Source organism: Chamaea fasciata, unplaced genomic scaffold (assembly GCF_029207755.1).
Source record: "Chamaea fasciata isolate MVZ Bird 193981 ecotype frontalis unplaced genomic scaffold, bChaFas1.0.hap1 SCAF_6, whole genome shotgun sequence".
NCBI classification, from domain to species: domain Eukaryota; kingdom Metazoa; phylum Chordata; class Aves; order Passeriformes; family Sylviidae; genus Chamaea; species Chamaea fasciata.
In genome coordinates this window covers 5,254,901-5,273,393 of record NW_027094091.1, presented here as the reverse complement: position 1 = coordinate 5,273,393, position 18,493 = coordinate 5,254,901, and the positions used below count along the sequence as shown (strand labels likewise).

Here is an 18,493-nt window from a genome sequence, read left to right as displayed (position 1 = left end):
GATGGTTGAACTGGGCTGGATGCACAGAAGGAGGCTTGGAGTGCCACGGCAAACAGGTACAAACCACTCCTGCTGTTCTCCTGGCTGGGGTATGAATGGAGTGTCAGGGACAGAACTTTCTTTGCCCAGGCAATTAGGCAGTGGGTCTCCTACAGGCCCCTCTCCTCGGCATGCAGAAAGGTGCAGGGCACGTGCCTACACCATGCTGCTCCTTTGTAGCTCCACTCTGAAGCACCACCTGACAGCAGGAAACAAAAAGGACATATTTGTCCAGGAATCAACCGTTACTTTATTTGCACGTTTGCCCACAGCTGAAAGGAAGGGGAGAGCTTTAGGATCCCTGCCCTTGACTTGTGCTTATGCTAAAATTTTGAGAATGGGGAACAAAATAAAAAAAATGCATATTATTAAAAGGAGGCACATTCACGTTAGTTTGTGCTTGGGTGAAAGGAGTGTTGTATCAAAGGGACCTCAATAACTGGAGCAGTCAGTCCTCACTCCATTGAGCTGACTGTTAAAATGGAGAAACAGATATGATTCTTTGCTGTTTGAGGGGTTTTCCCCCTGAAGAAAGGAGAAAAGTATTTACTTGCGAACAAAGCCAGGAATTGGAGGGGGAAGATTTTTCCCATCAGCCCAGTGCAGCAGAGCAGGGAGCTGGGTTGGTTTGCACAAGTAGCCACAACTCAAAAACTGAGTTTTAGTTCCCAGCACTGATTTTAGCTATACAGAAAGAAGTTGCTCATGGTTAAACACCTTGCCCAAAACCACTTCTGTGTTGGCCCAGGCAAAAGAGAGGCAGGTGGCTGCTGCTCCTGGCCTGTGCTACCAGCCAGCATAGACTGGCTCTGTGTGTTCTGTGCCCCCGTAGGTGGAGTGTCCTCCTGAGCCCTGGGGCAGCAGCAGGGACTTCAAGGAGTTCTTGCCAGGCTCTTGCCGCCTTCTCAGAATTATTAGAAAGACAACAAGGATTCCACCTGGAAAGAAAGGAATGGTTGTTATTCGCAGGTGGGAAGGTAAAGTGTCAGGTGATGTTTGCTCCAAGGCTTCTCAACTCAGGTATTCTCTTCTGGTAAAATAAGGGGTTTTTTTCTCCTACATACTCTGTCCCTCTCCAAAAGAAAGGAAAAAAAGGTTCCACTAGCAGTAACAACACTCAGCTTCAGCAGTTCAGCTTAACTCTGGAAGCTGCAAGGAATAACGACAAGCCTTACTGAAATAATTCAGTAACTTGCTTTCCTACTCCCATTTACTCTCTGTTCTCCCTTTTCCGCTTGGCGTCTTACTCACTACAGACCCCACCAATAGGATCTTGTTGAGAAATTGGTTTGCTCTGTGCAGCACTCACACTGAAGAACAAGAAGTAACTAATGTAGATTAACTCTGAGTCTAGACTGAGATCAGGGCTGTCAGGAAAAATTACTTTTGGATTGGGCATAGACATGGAAGTAATTGGCAAATCTCACGTACTGCGACATTCTGTTCGTTTGTTTCTGGCAGAAGCATCATCAGAGAAAACTGATCTGAACAGAAGAGCACAAATCTGTCGCTGTGATGCAATATGGCCAGACAAATACGCCCAAATTTCGGTTGTGTGAGCAGACAGTCTCATGGTAAACACTTGATCTGTGAGCCCAGCCGTGAAATACTCACGGGTTCCTGCATGGGCCGTTTCCTTTCCCCCTCTTTGCAGCAAGCTCTGGAGAAGCAGGAATGCTGTTCCCTGACCCTCGGGCTTGTTTATGCTGCTTAATGGGCCATTGTCCCTCTCTGGGCAGTCTTTTCATATACTTCAATTTAATCTACTTTTTCAAATTAATACTTGCTTCAGATGGCATCTGTTTCGACAGATTTTTGGACAACAGCCTGGCATGAGGGGACAGGGGTCAGTGGAGGAGCTTTCTCATGGCTCCAAGCCACAGCTCGTGAGATCAACCCTCATCTGCTCCCAGCAGGCATTCCAGTCCCATGGAGACAGCAGTCAGAGGGGGCTGCTGGAGCTCCTGCAGACCCTGCTGTCCTTGTCTCCTCCCGTGCCTCCGTGGAGTCCCCTCCTCAGCTGCTGAGGGACAAGTGTGGTGAGAATGCTGCTTTCTTGTTGGAGAAATAGCTTTGCTGCGTGTCTTGTTCACTGTGGGGAGTAACACATGCATTTAATCTCTCCTCTCCTTTGAACAGCAGCAAGCCAAGTGGAGAATGGGTCTTCAGGAAGTACATAAAATACACTTGAAACACAGACGCTAAATATGAGGCTTGTTGGATATTCTTTATCCTCTGATGGCTTACTCATCTCTAGGACTTGGCTCTCTTGACACAACATTTTCATCTCTGGTAGGGTAAGTGGCACTTAGGGATTTCTCTTCATCTCTGGGCACAGGAGAGGTTCCTCCTCCCAGCTTCCTCATCTGCCCTTTTTGTAACCCACAGCAGTAACAGTTGCTCATTTTCACCATAACTCACTAATTAAACCTCCCCCCGACTTTGATTAAAAACAAGAGAACTCTATTTTTCCCTTTCCTAAGACTAAAAATACATATTCATTGTTTTGGAATGACTATTCATGGTGCAGCTTCCCAGTTGAAAAGCTCATGCACTCATTAGCTTGCCCTAGTGAGCTAATTTACAGCAGGTGGCATCTGAAGGGATGCTCCCCACACTCAGCTGGTCCTGACTGTTGGATACAAGGTACATTTGGCATCAATACAACCCACATTTTATGAGCCAGCAGCTCCCCATGCTGCTGGATGCTGTGGCATGGAATGCTTTCAGGAAACAAAGTCTCATACCAAAAGGAATTTGTCCTTTTTCCCACTTTTGTGCAGCCAAGAAATCCCTGTTTGAGGGTCCATACACACCCTGCTTCCCAGGGACAAACAAGAAGCATTCAGCACTGTACCACCTTCCTTCAGAGCAAGGGAAAGGGCTGGCACTGGCATTGAAAGCAGCCAGAAGGACTCTTATTAGAAATCCAGCTTTCCAGACACACAAAATACACCCCCCCAGAGAATGCTTGGTTTAACACACAGCTGCAGAGGGGTGCCTGGTTTTACCAGGGGACAGAGAGGAGCCAGACTCACCTGCTGAGAAGGTGGCCAGGACAATGACCGTGGCAGGGGTCAGCTGGCAGGAGTCCCCTGCCTTGTACAGGAAGAGCTCCATGCAGTAGGTGGGCTCCACGCTGCCCTTGGGGCAGAAGGCATCAGGAGGGCACTTGACCGGGCTCACATCTGGGCTCTGCCCAAGAGAAGAAGCAACTCAGCACCAACAAACTGCAGAAGGCAACCAGGGCAAATGGAGGTAACATTTTAGCTTTGCAGGGGGAAAAACAAATAAAGGAATGAACCTGTCATCATTAAATTCACCCCTGTCTGCCCCTGCAGTGTTAGAGTATGGGGAAGAGCAGAAGGTGTCATTACACAGCAAGTCCATACTCAAACCCCCTCATTAATGCACACACCATCCCTTCATGGCCCAGTCAGAGCAGGCAGCTCCAGGCACAAAGCCACACTCCTGGAGTCATAATTTTCATCATCTCCCTGCATCAGAGCCCTGTCTATGTTTAAGGGAAAGGAAGCTCATGTTACAAAAAAAAACCCAAAAAACAAAAAAACACCCCAAAGTGTTAATTGAAGTGTATTTAGCTTGTCATGGGGACAGCTCTGGTTAACACAGGCTGCCTCCAGCTGATGGGCACTCACAGGGCAGTAGTGGTTTTCTGGGCACGGGTCACAGCTCTCCTTGCCCCGCTGTAATTGGTACTCTCCTGCCCTGCAGGCCTTGCATCTGTTGTCCCTGGGACCTTTGAATGTACCTAAATAGCAAACAAGCACAACATTAAGGTCTGAGACCAAACCCCGGGACCTTTGCAATTGCATATGGATGAAACAGCTTTCAAAGCCACAGGGAGAAAGAGCATTAAGTGCTCATGTGCATAACAAAAGCTGAGCCTGGACTTTGGTCTTGGTTCAATGGCAAAGGGTCAGAACAGAACAAACAGGGACAGAGGGACTGAAGAATATTTGGGGTCAGACCTTGGCAAACAGTAGTGTGAGTAGGAGTACGTGGGAGAGGGTTTAGTAGTGAGCTCTGGCTTTAATGTAGAGAGAAGATGGGAGCTCTGGAGGTCAGCAGAGTTTCATCCTCTCCAATTCTGGATTCAAACACCTTTTCCAGCTCTTTGAAACTTGCTGAGCAGACTTCAAAGCACAGCTCAGTTTCCCAAGCTTTGTGGGAGAGGCAGGTCACAGAAGTTCCAAGTCTCAAAGTGGTAAAATACTTTCCTGCATGTTTAAAATGCAGCTTGGCTATGAGACACCCCTGGTGCTGTGTCCAGACTGGAGACTGGCCACTGCCATGGGGGTGGCCGGAGAGCTGTGCCTGAGCTCTGCCCAGCCCTGCTGCAGCCTGCTGTTGTTTCAGACAGCACAGGAAGAAGCACGGCCATGTCCCTCACATCCCCTCCCCGCGTCCCTTTGTCCCAGGCTGCCCCTGCAGAAAGAACATCCATCTCTGAGAGCAAGGCTGTGCTTTCCTCGGCAAAGCCACCACCACCACCAACAAAGACGCTTTTTGCTGGAACTGTTACCCAGTTGTAGACTTGGGCTCCCTGGCATGCCAGGGACCAGCACACCTCCAAGCCATTAACCAGCCTGTTCCCAGCCGGGCACAGCCTCCTCTTCTGCTGCAGTTACCTGGCTGGGACTCTGCAGTTACCTGGCAGGCAGGGTTCACACTCCTCCGACGCCTCCCGAGGAGCCTCCTGCCCCGGGGTGCAGGACAGACAGGCTGAGCAGCTGGTGGTGCTGGGAGGGGAGAGGAGGCAGGACACGCTGTAGGATGAGCACTTTCAAGACCAGTCCACCAAAGCCAGCTCTTACAAACTGGAGTCTCCAGGGTCAACCACGGCAACCAGGAACCTTTTTGTGGGTGTCTGTCTCCAGTGCAGTTTCTCACACAGAATCGTGGAATGGTCTGGGTTGGAAGGGACCTTAAAGATCATCTCATTCCAACCCCCATGCTGTGGTCAGGGACACTTAACCAGGTTGCTAAAAGTCCCCCTCCTACAGCTGAAATGGCGGGTGACTTGTCTTTGGTCACTACACTGGTGGTTCCAGCTCAGTGGCTAAACCAAATCCACCCTCCCTGTCCACCTGAGATCCTGCACCCCAGGAGGCTCCTTACTTGCAAAATGATCCTGGCTGGCAAGGCAGACAAAAAGCTGCATTTTGCTTGGAGCTAAAATAGCCTGAAAGAGAGAAGAACAAGGCTTCAGGATCCTGCCTCTGCATCTCTGCCCCACATCATTGTGTATGTGCTCATGTCCATTTTACAAGCAACCAAACAACTCCGCACAACACACTTCAGGTGGCATCTCAGGGGGTTAATGTAGGATATTTGGGGTTATATTTGTCAAAAGCTCTGAGAGAGCAATGCAAGTTCCCTGCTGCCCTCTGCCATGTTGAGGGTTGCATGGGGGGCCCCAGCAGACTTCCCTGGTGTCACATCTCACATCACTCAAAACCCCACCAAGGAGACAGGGAAACCTGTCAACCCTTCCCAGCACCACAGGCTGAACTGGAATGAAGCTGGAATAGGTGATCTCAGTGCCAACTCCCAAGTTATTCATCTGGAGCAGATCTCTGGCCAGCAAAAACCTCTCTGGTCATCCCAGCCCTTCCAGGCCTTCCCTCACCCCAGGAAGTCAGGGGTGCATCTTCTGCCCTGCAAAAGGAAGGACACGAGACCCACCAGGCAAGATGTCTCTGCTGGTGCAGAGCCTCCCTCCCTGCACCACGGGGACCAGGATGGGCAGGAGGACATGTACAGACCCTTCCCAAAGCACAAAAAGGACTGAAGTGCCCCAAAGTGCCCAGAGGCCAGCAGGACCCAACTTGTGAGTCCCACCACACCAACTGAGACAGCAGCACTTGGGAGTTCCGGTGGGTTTGGAGGTGCCTGTTGATGCACAACATGGTAACAGCCCACATGGAACAGAATTAAGGATGTGGTGGGGGTAAGATCTGCCTCAAACCTAGATTAGCACCAGGCAGCAGAGGCTGTAGCAGAGCAGGATGAAACCAAACCCACCTCCCCTCTCCCTGCAAGGAAAAATGAACTTTTTACATTTATACTTGCAGGATTTAGGGGCCACCCCCACAGACTCCCCTGTTGTCTAACACAGTGTTCAAATCTGCTGAGTAAAGGGAGTGACAGACCCCATTGCTGTCACTAGTCAGATTTTGTTCCTCCCAAGCTCAGCAAGTGACAGCCAAGGTTTACGTACAGCCCAGCAGCTCAGTGGGTGGATTTTCAAAGGAACACTTGTGCATGTTCAAGCAGGACCCCATTTTGGGTGCAGAGGAGCTGCTGCACTGCATGTGTTAATTAGGGTTTTGCATAAGTAAGTGCTGTTCTGTTCTGCACATGCTGTTACCCTGACTGCAAACACATTGTACCAGGCTTGAGTGGCACTAGCCAGGTGCAAAGCAGCTCCTTTTTAAAACCCCAGTTTTAATGTGTGGAAAATAAGGGGAGTATTACACTTAATATTCAGACTGCAGAAGATTGCCTAAATGAAAACAAAGATGGTTCAGATTCAATTCTGCTATCAGAAATAGAGAACATTTTATTTTCCTGAAAACGATCTCCCCTTGTGCTAAAATTGAATTTCATAAAACTTTTTTCCTCACTTTCATTGCAGAGTTAGCATTAACTTGTTGCAAAAACAAGCATGGCTGAGAGCTGCTCTTTTCATTTTAATAACAACAGAACAGGGAAGAGATCTGCTGGGCTATTTTTAGCCTGTTTACCCTTCAGTGCTTTTAAGTTACCTGGTAATTGCATCTGGCCCTGGGAAAAAGCATCATGTTATGAAAATGCATCTGGGTTGAACACAGACCAAAGCCTACCTCGCTCACAGGCTCTGCAGGCTGCAGCCCCAGACTCATTAGCAAAATGTCCTGGTGGGCAGGGAAGACACACGGCGCTCCTTGGGAAGCTGGGAGGGAAGGGAGCAGAGTGGAACACAATTTTAGGTCACCCAAGTCTCTATCCACTTGGAGAAGAGAGAGCAGAACATGACACTGACTAGTCTAGAAATAGAGCAATTATGAAAAAGGAGTTCAGGCAGAAAAACCTCAGTTTGAACTCACCTGAATGTTAAAGGTCCACTAAAAAACGAAAGTTTTCTGTATTATTCACATTAGAGATGCCTTGTGCCTGTGGGCAATATGGACAGGGACCATCTGAATTGAAGGTCTGGAAAAATATGTTGTGGTGAGGCTTTAAACCCTTGGCTTAAAGTCAGACTCTTAAATCCATTCCTGAAAATGGAATAGGGAAGGTGTTTGCTGTTCAGCATCCATCAGCAATTTCAAAAGGAGCTGCTCCATTGTTGGGAACCAGGAGCTGAAAAAAGGACCTAAACCACAGGCAGTGATGTGTGAGAGCCCTGACCTTAAACAGCAGTGTCTGTGGGAAAAGGGGGGCAACATGTCAGACCTCCAGGAGGAAGGGGAAGAAATGAGGCAAAGGCAGGGAAAGAGGAAGCTTTTACATTCATCACTAGCAGATCCAAGTCCCCCTCAACAAGTACGTGGGTATGAGAATTTGATAACGAACTCAGAGATGCTTTGGAGGAAAACAAGGACAAGCTCTTTAATTCCTTCAGAAACTGCAGGGCTGCATGAGATTTGCAGGGAAAAAAAAAAAAAAAAAAAAAACCAAAAACAAAAAAAAAAAACCACCCCAAAACTCCCCAAACCAATTGGAAACATAGCAAATGCTTTGCTGAAAACAAACCAACGCAGGGCCTGCGCCAGCCAGAGCCGCTCACAGCCGTGGGGAGGCCGAATTCTCCAAACACCAGAAATGTTAAACGGTCCCATTGAAGCCCTGAGGCCCAGGCAGGCACCAGGAGATGGCCGTGCACACACTGCACCCCCAGGTCCCCTCCAGATCCCCCCACTTTTGGTCCCTGCTCCGGCACACAGCAACCCAGCACTGCTGCCTGACCCTCTCTGGTCCCTGGCCCTCTCCCACATCCCAGCAGCAGCAGCAGCAGCTCTGTGTGCCCTGGAGACTGCTCCTGACTGGCTTTTAAAGAATTTAGGGGTACATTTTTAAGGCAGGTCCTCACAGCACAAACTTCAAGGGGGGAGCACAGAGGAAGATCCTGCTGGCACCTCAAACTCAGGGGCTGCTGCAAACAAACTGCACAGTCAGGTCACCCTTCCTACAGCCAGAACTTGTTGCCAATCCCCAGGACTGATCCAAATGGAGCTGCTCTGCAATGGACACAATCCTGGGAGGCTCTTGCCTCCCCTCCTGTCCTCGCCACCACACAAAGGACACAGCTCATTGTTTGCAGACATGGATATAGCAAGAGAAAATCCGATGCAAATGGAGAGAGCAGCACATGTCCCTGCAGCCAGAGGATACTTGTACAGCATCCCTGGATGAGGCAGCCTGGTGGAACTGCAAGACTGGGCTCCTGGCCGGGATGTCTTGTCAGCTTTTCCACACTCTATCAGCTGAGAGTATTGCTTTGGATGCCAGCGACTCAGATGTAATTTCTCTTGGGGGCAAAAAAACAGGGATTGAGAGTGTAATTGGGCAAAGCAGGGAGATGGAGCCTGTTGGTCAGATACATCCTAGATAAAAGCTGAGGAGATGAACCCACACCTCACTCCCAAGTGTCTCCCCACTAAAAAACAACATTTTCCCTTAGTGTAGACAAAAGGCATGAGGGTGAAAAAGGGAAGGCCACAGAGGGGCAGCCCTCAGCACAAGGATATCCACACCAAGGTATCCTGATGAGGAGAATTCAGCCTCTGAGAAGCAGCCCTGGCAGCCAGCACTTCCCCTACAGCCCAAAGGAAGAGATTTTTCTGGCTGGGAAGTGTTTTGTGGTGTATCATCCAGTCCCCAGGCCCAGGGGCTCAGTCACTCACCTGGTGTAATACCCCTGTGGGCAGGGCAGGCAGGATGGTTGCCCACTTTGGGGCTGGTAGTGGCCTGGTGGGCAGGGGCTGCAGGCGCTGGGGTCTGTGCACGAGCCCCCCGTGCAGCATGAGCAGCTCAGGGTGCCTAAATTGGAAGAAAAAGTCAGGATCAGGATTGCAAGACTTGACTGAAACCCCTGTGTCCACCAGGACAGGTCACTGCCACAAAGGAAGAAGCTTTGGGATGCAGTTCCTCTGGCAAGGCACCCACAGATGGTAGAAACTGTAATGTTCATGCTAATTATGCTGCTGTCCACTGTTAGCAAGCTGCAGAACAGCCAAAAGGTGATCTAAAGAGTCAAGGCTGTCAGTGTGGATTGCCAGTAATTAAGCTAACTACTCTTTCCTTCTTTAATTTGAGGGGCCAGGAAAATTTTCCTTGTTTTCCCTCCACCACACAAACACGCACACAAAAAAATAAAAAGTCAAAAAAAAAACCCAAAACAAACCAAACACACCCCCCCCCCCCGCCAAAAAAAACCCCCAAAAAATAACAACAACAAAAAACCCTATCAAAAACAAACAAACAAAAAAAAACCAAACTCAAAACACAAAACCACCAATATACTTCTTTAGATTACTGATAATTTCAGCTTGTAGGAAGCAGAATTGATGAGTTAAGCCCCAGAGTCAAGGATCTACTTTAAGCAGCAACAGCTTTTCTTTGAGCACATGTACCATGGGATTCCCAGCAGGCAAGTTCCCTCTCTGCTCCACAAAACCAGTCCCAGCCACGCAGAGGAACTGGGTGGGATTTACTGCAGCTGCACCACCAACACAGACAAGAGGAGAAGGCCCTGCCAAAGGAGATCCTGCATAAATGGGAAGTGGGAGATAACTCCTGTCTTCTGCAGATTCACCCTAAAGCATCAGAGTTGCTTTTAAAAAATGCCCTGCCGTGCAGGGAATAGGCAGAAAGTACATGGCTTGTGTTTTGGAGAATTATTTTCTTTTTTTGAGGTTTTGGTGTTCTTTTTTTTTTTTTTTTTGGTGGGATGGGGTTGTGGCGTTTGAAATCAAAACCCAACCATGTTACAACAAATAACTTCTGGGAAAGGTTGTATTAGGCACTGCTGACCACAACAGAGGTTGATCAAGTATTTTCTCAAGGCCATGGAAAAAGACTGTCTCTGTAGCAGAGATTCTCCTTCAATCATTCAAGACAGCTGGAAATGGACCTTGTATTTGGCCCTTGTCTCGGTTTAGATTGGAAAACCCGATAACTGGTAATACTTGTGGCTCCTTTTTATCTAGGTGAAGATGGTTTGGCTCTTCCTCCTTGGGTAGAGCATCTTACAATAGTACGATGTAATGTGTCATGTCATTGGTGAGCTTTAAGGGTCCATTAACAGAATATCCCCATGGGGGTTGTGGAACAATGAAAGAAGCAACACTGCTCCATCTGAGCAGAGATAAGCAAGACTGCTGCACTTGGTTTTAATAGATGGAATAGAATAAACATTGTTTTTTGGGGGCTTTTTTTTGGGTTATAAAACCCAAGACAGCCCTGGACCCCAAAATTACGTTCTGACAATAAATCAAACTGTACTTGTGTTACACTTTTTGCCACAATCCCACTACTTTGTCACTCCAGTAGGGAAGCCTCAGGAAGGCCAAAACACAGCACAAAGCCAGGAAAGACCAAGTCTTTTTCAGAAGGGTGAAATGAATTAAGTTCCTCTCTTGCTGCCTGTCCAAGCTTCCAACACAAGAACAAGTGCTGGCTTCAGCTCCCCTGAAAAATCCCTTTTCCCTCTAACACACAAGCTGGGAGCAGGGTCCCTTACCTTGGGTGGGGACAGTCCCCGGGGGACAGCGGGCACAGGCTGTCACATTCACTCCGCTGCAGTTGGAGGGCTGGGGGGTGCTGGGGAGTGGGGCTGATGACAGGACGCCAGGGGATGTGGTCACTCCTGGAGGGGACGCTGGGGCACTGCTGGGTGTGGCTGTCAGTGCTGTAGATGCTTGAGAGGCTGCCCTGCTGCCAGAGGTGGGGATAGACCCCGTGGTCATGGACATAGTCTGGGCAGAGGTTTTTGTGCTTGGATTAGCAGATGGAGCTGCTGTGGATGCAGCAGGGTTTGCAGTGGTTGGGGTCAGTCCAGTTGAGAGTGTTGCAGGAGCAGTTGGGGGAGCAGAGGCCACAGCAGTGGTTCCACTGGAAGGTGCTGGGGTTGATGCAATGGGAACCTCAGTGCTGGTTGCACTGGAAAGTGCAGGAGTGGATGCAAATAGGACCTCAGTGCTGGTTTCACTGGAAGGTCCTGGGGTTGATGCAATGGAAACCTCAGTGCTGGTTGCACTGGGAGGTGCAGGAGTGGATGCAAATGGGACCTCAGTGCTGGTTGTCTGGCCTAAAGCAATGCCTAAGAGAAGAAAAAACATAATTAGTGGCTGAACTATTGTTCTCCTTTTAGTGGCGGGTTCACATTTAGGTCTTTATCAACTGCTTAAACCACATGTCCCTGTTTGATGTCCAGAAACTCTCCTCTGCTGTGTTCCACTACAGAGCAAGGATCTGAGGCAGCATCTGAGCACATGAGAGACTTACCAAGAAAATAAATTAGTGGGTCCATGAGGCCACAAGTAAGTAGATGCCAGTGTCTGGGAGGTCTGACTCAAAGGTGTGAGAATTGCCTGAAAGAGTCAGTTCTGTTTCCTCCTTGAGACTGTTTATGCTGAGATCTCACGACAATCTGATTTAAGATGTTTGTCAAGTAGCTGACTGCTTTATCCCATCACCCTTAAACAGATGAACCAAGAAACAACATGGGCTCAGGGGTTTTTTAAGCTGTTCTGGTGGTACATCCAGTAACCAGAAGGGAATCTGTAGGCCAAGACTTGCTTTAATTCTGAAATTCCTCCTCAGAGTGAGGATTGCTGAAATCTGTAAAGAAAGGAGGTATTACTGCAGCTCAGGTTGTTTTGCTGTGGTACACGGTGGACTGGAACATCATCTGCTGATAGAAGACATCCCTTGGCACAGGCGTGGGTAATGTCCTCCAGTTTCTAACAGAGGAGACACCCACGAAACTGAGCATGGAAACAGCAGGTTATTGTTAATTTAGCAGTGTGGCACTGAGCAAAGGAAGAAAAGCAAAACCAAAACAGGCAGCTGCTGCCACAGCAGCTGTGCCACCAGCTGGGTTCAGGAACTCAGAGCAGCGATTTACTCAATACTTACTGCAACTTCTGAAAACACCCAACCTTATACAGCACCAGTAGGCAACTGGAGCTGACACTGAGGGGTATAAATGCTCTCCCAAGCAGCACACACCTGCTAAGCCCCCCGGCAGTCCATGCCCAGTAGCATGGAAAACACAAGGACTCCTATGAAATTTGTTTATGGTTTTCAAGGAGGTCAAAGAGTGCAGCTGACACCCAACAGTGGGATGTAGGTGAGGAAGGACACAGGCAAGGTGACACTGTGGGTGACAGCACAAGCTGTCAGGTGTCAGATCCACACCCCTGCAGGCCTTTCCCCAGCCCTGATTCATCCCCAGCCTTTAATTTCTCTCTCAAGGCCAGGCACTGTGGGCATCACTGCTCAGCACTACCATGGTGTGAACACTAAAATGCAGACCAAGCTGATGGCAGCTCCAGCTAAAGTTCTGCACCAGGATCAGCACAGTGGATAAAAGAGTCTTTATAAGGTTGTGATCACATGGAGACAGTTTTCTGGGAGTGCTCCCCCCTGTTGTTGACTGCCTGCTTTGTGCCAGAACTCATCTTGGTGTAAGTACTGAGTAGAGCAGATGAGTCCCCAGCCATCTGGGTCACTTCCCAGGTTTCAAAGAATTTACAGAATAGTCTGAGTTGGAAGGAACCCAGAGGATCATGGACTCCAGCTCCTGGGTGAATGGCCCAGATGTGGATCAAAGCCACAACTTTGGCATTAGTAGCACTGTGCCAATAATGTTCAGCACCAACCAAACTAAATCTCATCTTCTTGCTGTAGCTCTAAAACAGAGACCCCAAATCTAACAGGGATCATTTTGTAACATGCTGGTTTGCCTCCAGCCCAAATCCAAGGGACAGAGGTGCCAGCGTTGGTCCAAGGTAGGGAGAGCAGCTCCACAGGGCCCACACAGGACACTGCTACTGTGGCCACACCTCCACCCAGAACCAAGATGCGCAATTCTCCTCATGATTCCCCTGCCTTAGGGGCTGAAGCCAGTCTGCTTGTTTTTCCTCACCTCTGGCAACAAACTGAGTGAGTCCTGAGATCCATTAAACTAATCCTAACTTAAACACTAGCACTAAGTTAAGGGCACTGTCAAATTCCCAGAGAAAACCTTTCAGAAGGACCTCTGAGATCAAAGTCTGATCTCCCACAACTCCCTCCTGTCCCCAACAGCTCAACTCTGCCAGCCAGAGACACTGCAGAGGTTTTGACAACTTGGACTGCCTACAGCTGGATGAATTTTGTTGTTTTAGGTTTTTTTTAGTTGAATATGTTTCGTTGGTTGGTTGGTTTTAATGTCAAATGGTGGTGCTCTTAAGAGGAATTTTTTTAGAATGGAAAGTAGTTTTCCACAACACGTTACCAAAAGTAATAGAGCTGTTTGCAAAATTTCAGTAGCCGTCAATAACCTTTGGTAGTCAGTACTTCTTAATAATTTAAACAACTTCTGGAGAAAAAAAAAGAAGTCAGCAGGCTGAAAAAAAATGGTTTTGATCACTAGTAAAGTGTTTGTGTATTTTACCAGTTACAGTCAGTCACAGGTAGGAAAAACCAGTACTCAAACAACCTCAGCTTCATCAGACAAACCATTTTCTCTCCTGGACTTACACTGTCTATGTCATGGAACAGCGATTTTGCTTCCTAGAGCCTTTTTTTTTTTTTTTTTTTTTTAAGGAGCGCTGTGAATCACCTGAATCATCTCCAGGGGAACTTGAAGGATGAGTTATTTTGCGTGTGTTGCCTTGGTATGAACAACAGCCTTGGGGATGTCAGGGAAGGATAGAGAGCTGATCTTTCCCAACCTACCCACAGGCCTCCTGCTCCTTGGGGTTTAAGATAAAGCCTCTGCAAATCCTCAATATGCAGAGTAATACAGATCTGTTTCTCCTTTTTATCTTTTCTTCTTGTAAAAGCAAATTTTTGTACTTACCCCATACGTCCAACACTGCCTGTGTTTCAACACTGCCTTCCTTCCTCCCTTCCCTGCCTTTCCCCAGCCCACGTCAGGGAAGCCCAGGGCTCCCACAGTCCCATTTAGGCTTTACCCACCTCTGTGCCCAGCCAGTGAGGAGAAACCCTGTGTCGGGAGGACTTACCTGTTAAACACACCATGGTCAAGCTCCACAGCAGAGGACAGGGCCCGGCACTCATTTTTCCCTGAGGAGTAACACAGCCTGTCAAGAGGCGAGATCAGCAGCTAAAGCCCTCGCCCAGCTGCTCATTCTCCTCCGCTTTTGTGCCCAATTTTGTCACCTGACTGATCATGCGGCTCAGTCAAGTCAAACTCTCCCCAACAAAGGGGGGTTTATATTCGGAGACTACAACAGGTCTTGAGACGACACGGCCTCCTCAGAGCAGAGCACACACCAGGCACCCACAGGAGCAGATCTCCCCCCACAGAACTGCAGAAATCCGTGTGAGAGGAGCGCTCTGGAGGAAGCGATGGGCTCCCGGGGAGGAAGGGGCAGAGCAGCATGGGAACCCAGCCTGGCTGTGGGCCAGCCCCCCGTGACCTCGTCAAGTGAGAGGATTTCATTTTTTAGACACACGAGATTTCCCGAGAGAAGAGAAACAAGAAAAACAACCCCGAAAGAGTTCCCATTTTAACTGAGGCCAGCCATGCTGTAACCAGAACGCAGCCCCTGGTGAGCAGAGCTTTCCCAACCACCATTTCACTCCCTCTCCCGTTGCTCCCATGGTGTCCAGCTGGATGCATCAAGTTGTTACCAGGATCAAACTAGCTCACAGATCCTGATGGTCGTGATTTTGAGGTGAGAGCATTAAGTTTAATAAGGTCCCATCCTATTTTCCATGTGTTCCAGTGTCTGTACTGCCTGCTAAGCCACCTGAGAACACAGATGTCCCCATGTTTTCCTTACCGTGCAGCCCTGCTTTGAAAGATCCCCCATTTCCCTCTGCCCCCACTCTTCAGCAATCAGCATTGCCAAGCCCCGACTGTGAGAGGATTTCCTTTAGCATTCAGCTGAATGCCACATCTCACATGTGACATCTTTGCCCAAACTGAGGGAACAGAGGGCTGCTCGTATAGGACTGTGGATGCTCCACATGCAGCCCCCACAGCTGCACATTCAGTGGGATCAGGCACTGTCACGCACTGCTCGTGCCCCGTGTGCTCCAGGATCCTCAACAGGACCCAACATGATGAGCCAAAACTAGCCTGTTCTAACACAAACCTTCAGGTTTTCCTCTCAGTGGCCCAGGTGACATCAGTTTGGGACCAGGGACACTTTCTTATCCTCCTGTCTCTGGCAGTGACAGTCTGCCTAACTATCCTGCTTCATGGTAGCTGCAGAGACAGGGCAGTGTCTTCCATGCTGGTATCACCATTTTGGGTGGGTGCAGGTCAGACTGTGACCAGCTGTCTTCCAGCACCGTCAGACAGAACCTTAACCTGAACTGACGACTGCCAAAATGATCACAAACAAGACATGAGGCTCAAGGGCTTGGCCCTGGCAGCCCCTCACAGAGAGTGCCAGTGGCTCTGGACAAGGCAGGGGTGGGGAGAGGGCTGCCCCTTCCCTGCAGGCAGGAGAGCTCTCAGCGTGACATTGCTCTGCTTGGCTTGACAGGTTTTACAAGCCTCTGCACAGGATGTTTGATCTCAGTCTGTGTAAAGAACCTGTTCCACCCAGACCTGTGTAAGGGCCATCCTCTCTCCAGTGGGCTGAGCCTCTGCAGTGAGGGACAACTTCTGCAGGAGCAGCATTTGCAGGATGAAGCAGCTCTGTGCACTGGTAAAACTGCCAGCAATCACCCAGGGAGATTTATCCTGCTAGGGAAGCTGGCAGCAGATCATCCCCTCCATCTCAAGCTGCACATCCCTGGTTAGTGGGGAGCTTTCCTATACTCCCCAGTCCCAGAACCAAGTCACACATTTGCTGAGCAGCTGCAGCAGTTCGTACACTGTGTAAAAGCAGTTCAGAGCTTGATGTGGTAGCACTTTCACAGAGAGTTTCAGCCCAGCACATGGAAGAGAAAGGGAAATTGTGCATTAAAGCCCTTCTTATGCCCTCAGAGCCCCCTTTCTGGGTGAGCCACCAGAGCCCAGGTGAGAGATGAGAGAGGCTGCTTTCCTCTCAACTGTTTTAGCAACTGGGCAAGCTGGAAATACACTTCTGATGGGGAAAATTTAATGACACTTCAGGGCAGAAAAGTACAAATAGACAAATTCATAAACTTCTGACCTGCCTGGGCCTGTCTCCATTGAGATTAAATGCTTTTGCTAGTTGGTTCACAGAATAAAAAGCAGTGTCATGGTTTATCAAAAGCAATGTCCTAGGCTGGCACAGGGCCCTGTTCTTGTCAGTTCTGTTGCTCTTTCACAGTTGGCAGACCTTGTGTCCCCAAACAAACCAGACGCTGCCCTCCATCCTCAGAGCTTACAGGGCAGAGATAGGTAGGAGCAATGACGCTTCTCCCAAGAGCACAGCATCCTGTTCAAACACTCCAGCAGCTTGTGCCAACTCTCTGGCCTTGCCTGGCCTGCAAAGGACAGCTCTTGTACAAGGCTGCCCTGATCCATCCAAGCTGAGCAAGCAAAGGATGTGCCCGTAGAGGTTTTCATCTGCTGAGGGCAGACTTGGATTTCTGAGCTTGCCAGGCTTTACAAACCCAAGGATCACCACAGGGCTCCGCATTAAATGCCTGCAAGTCACCTGGGTGTTAGATATCCAAGTGACCTGCTTACAAGGAGAGCTACCTGCTTGAAAAGAAACACCAAGCAGGAAGACTCTCCAACACCAGCCTTCTTCGCAGTGTCACATGTGACCTGCCACTGGCTCAGTTTTTGTCACCTGGATGTGACTGTAAGTGCTGTGGGGGTGAAAATCCCCAGGTGAAGTCCTATAGTGGAGATATTGCTAAGGAGAGGAATGCATGAGCTGCCAGCAGACGGTCACATCCAGAAGGTCACCAGCTGACTCTTTAAGGTCAGGAAGGTATTAACTACAAGCAGAGGAGAGCAATTGTCTGCCTTGAAAGGTAAATATTGTCTTGTTTCAACCCCCCTGCCATGGATAGGGACACCTTCCACTAGACCAGATTGCTTCAAGACTGATCCAACCTGCCCTTGAACACTTCCAGGGATGGGGCAGTCACAGCTTCTCTGGGCAACCAATTCCAGTGCCTCACCATCCCCACAGTTTTTTTTTTTCCCCTAATAACTAATCTAATCCTGTACCCTTTCAGTTCAAAGCCATTCCCCCTTGTCCTATTCACCACATGTCCTTGTGTCCCTCCCCAATGCTCTTATAGCCCCTGAGATAGCAGAAGGTGCTGTAAAGTCTCCCTGGAGTCCTCCATTCTCCAGGCTAAAGAGCCTCAATTCTCACAACCAGCCCTCATAGCAGTGGTGCTCCAGGCATCTGAGGATCTTACTGGCCCTCCTCTGGACTGAGATAAAATTATCCTTGTATTCTTAGGCTCTTTCCATGGTTATCCACCACTCCACTGCACTGCTGGTGTCTTAGGCTTAACAGACACCTGTTGAAGTGGCAAATGACTGTCATACTCCAAGGTAGGCAAGGTGCTGCAAAGCTGTCCTGTTCCCATGACTCTAGGGAAAATGGTGGCACTTGGTGTGCTGTATCCAGCTACCTGACAGGACTGTGGTCCTTTGGCAGTGTTGGTGACCCTCACCCTACTGCTGAGCTAGAAACTGGGGATGGGCTGAGCTGCTGCTGTGGTTGGGAAAGAGCAACATATTCAGGCAAACTGCAAGCTGGATTTCTGACAGCGGCCTTTTCTTGGAAAAGACTTTTCTTCAAGCAATATAGGTTGTGATTCCTACCCAAACCTGGGTGTGTGTAGAAGAGGTGCCAGCTGCAGGTATCACTTGCTCCTCTGCAGACAAAAAAGCAGAAGCACTTCTGACCCCCCCAGGGATGCACCACCCCACAGGCTGTGTTGGGAAGCAACAGAGAATCCAGACCCCTCTTTAGGGCAAGGTTATTCCAAGGTATATCCACTGACTCCCATAAAACAGGACTGGTACCCAGGCTTTAGGGATGCAGGTCTAACAAGCAAACAGCTTTGTGTCCAAGAGGGGGCCAAGACACTCCTACAGAAGTAAGGGGGGGGGGGGGGGGGGGGAAGCACCACCACTGTTCCCGAAGGAACAGGCAGGGGTTTGTGCTCCGGACGGTGAAACCCCTTTGTGAGCGAACGGCCACGCGATGGCACCACAGCGCTGGGCAGGGGACACCGCCACGCCCGGGCCGGCACCAAAACCACCTCTCCCAAAAACAGCCTTCGGGAGCCGCTCTTCCCAAACTGCGCCAGCAGAAAC

The 18,493-nt window shown here is 49.3% G+C and overlaps 1 protein-coding gene across 2 annotated transcripts; it reads right to left on the bottom strand.

Moving 5' to 3' along the window:
• Positions 1-250: 250 nt before the first annotated feature.
• LOC136290891 (uncharacterized) lies at positions 251-14,595 on the bottom strand. 2 transcript variants are annotated; one of them, XM_066185298.1, is made up of 10 exons: positions 14,440-14,595; positions 14,283-14,343; positions 10,790-11,368; positions 8,952-9,087; positions 6,909-6,997; positions 5,182-5,245; positions 4,714-4,802; positions 3,699-3,811; positions 3,078-3,234; positions 251-977 (listed from the first exon to the last, which is right to left on the bottom strand). In XM_066185298.1, exons 1-10 carry the CDS (start codon positions 14,449-14,451, stop codon positions 826-828), a joined length of 1,452 nt encoding a protein of 483 aa, XP_066041395.1. In that variant the 5' UTR covers positions 14,452-14,595; the 3' UTR covers positions 251-825. The 2 variants fall into 2 exon arrangements, with proteins under 2 accessions (XP_066041395.1, XP_066041396.1); XM_066185299.1 differs by lacking the exons at positions 251-977; positions 14,283-14,343; positions 14,440-14,595 and adding exons at positions 1,719-2,131; positions 11,554-11,605.
• Between the last annotated feature and the right edge of the window lie 3,898 nt (positions 14,596-18,493).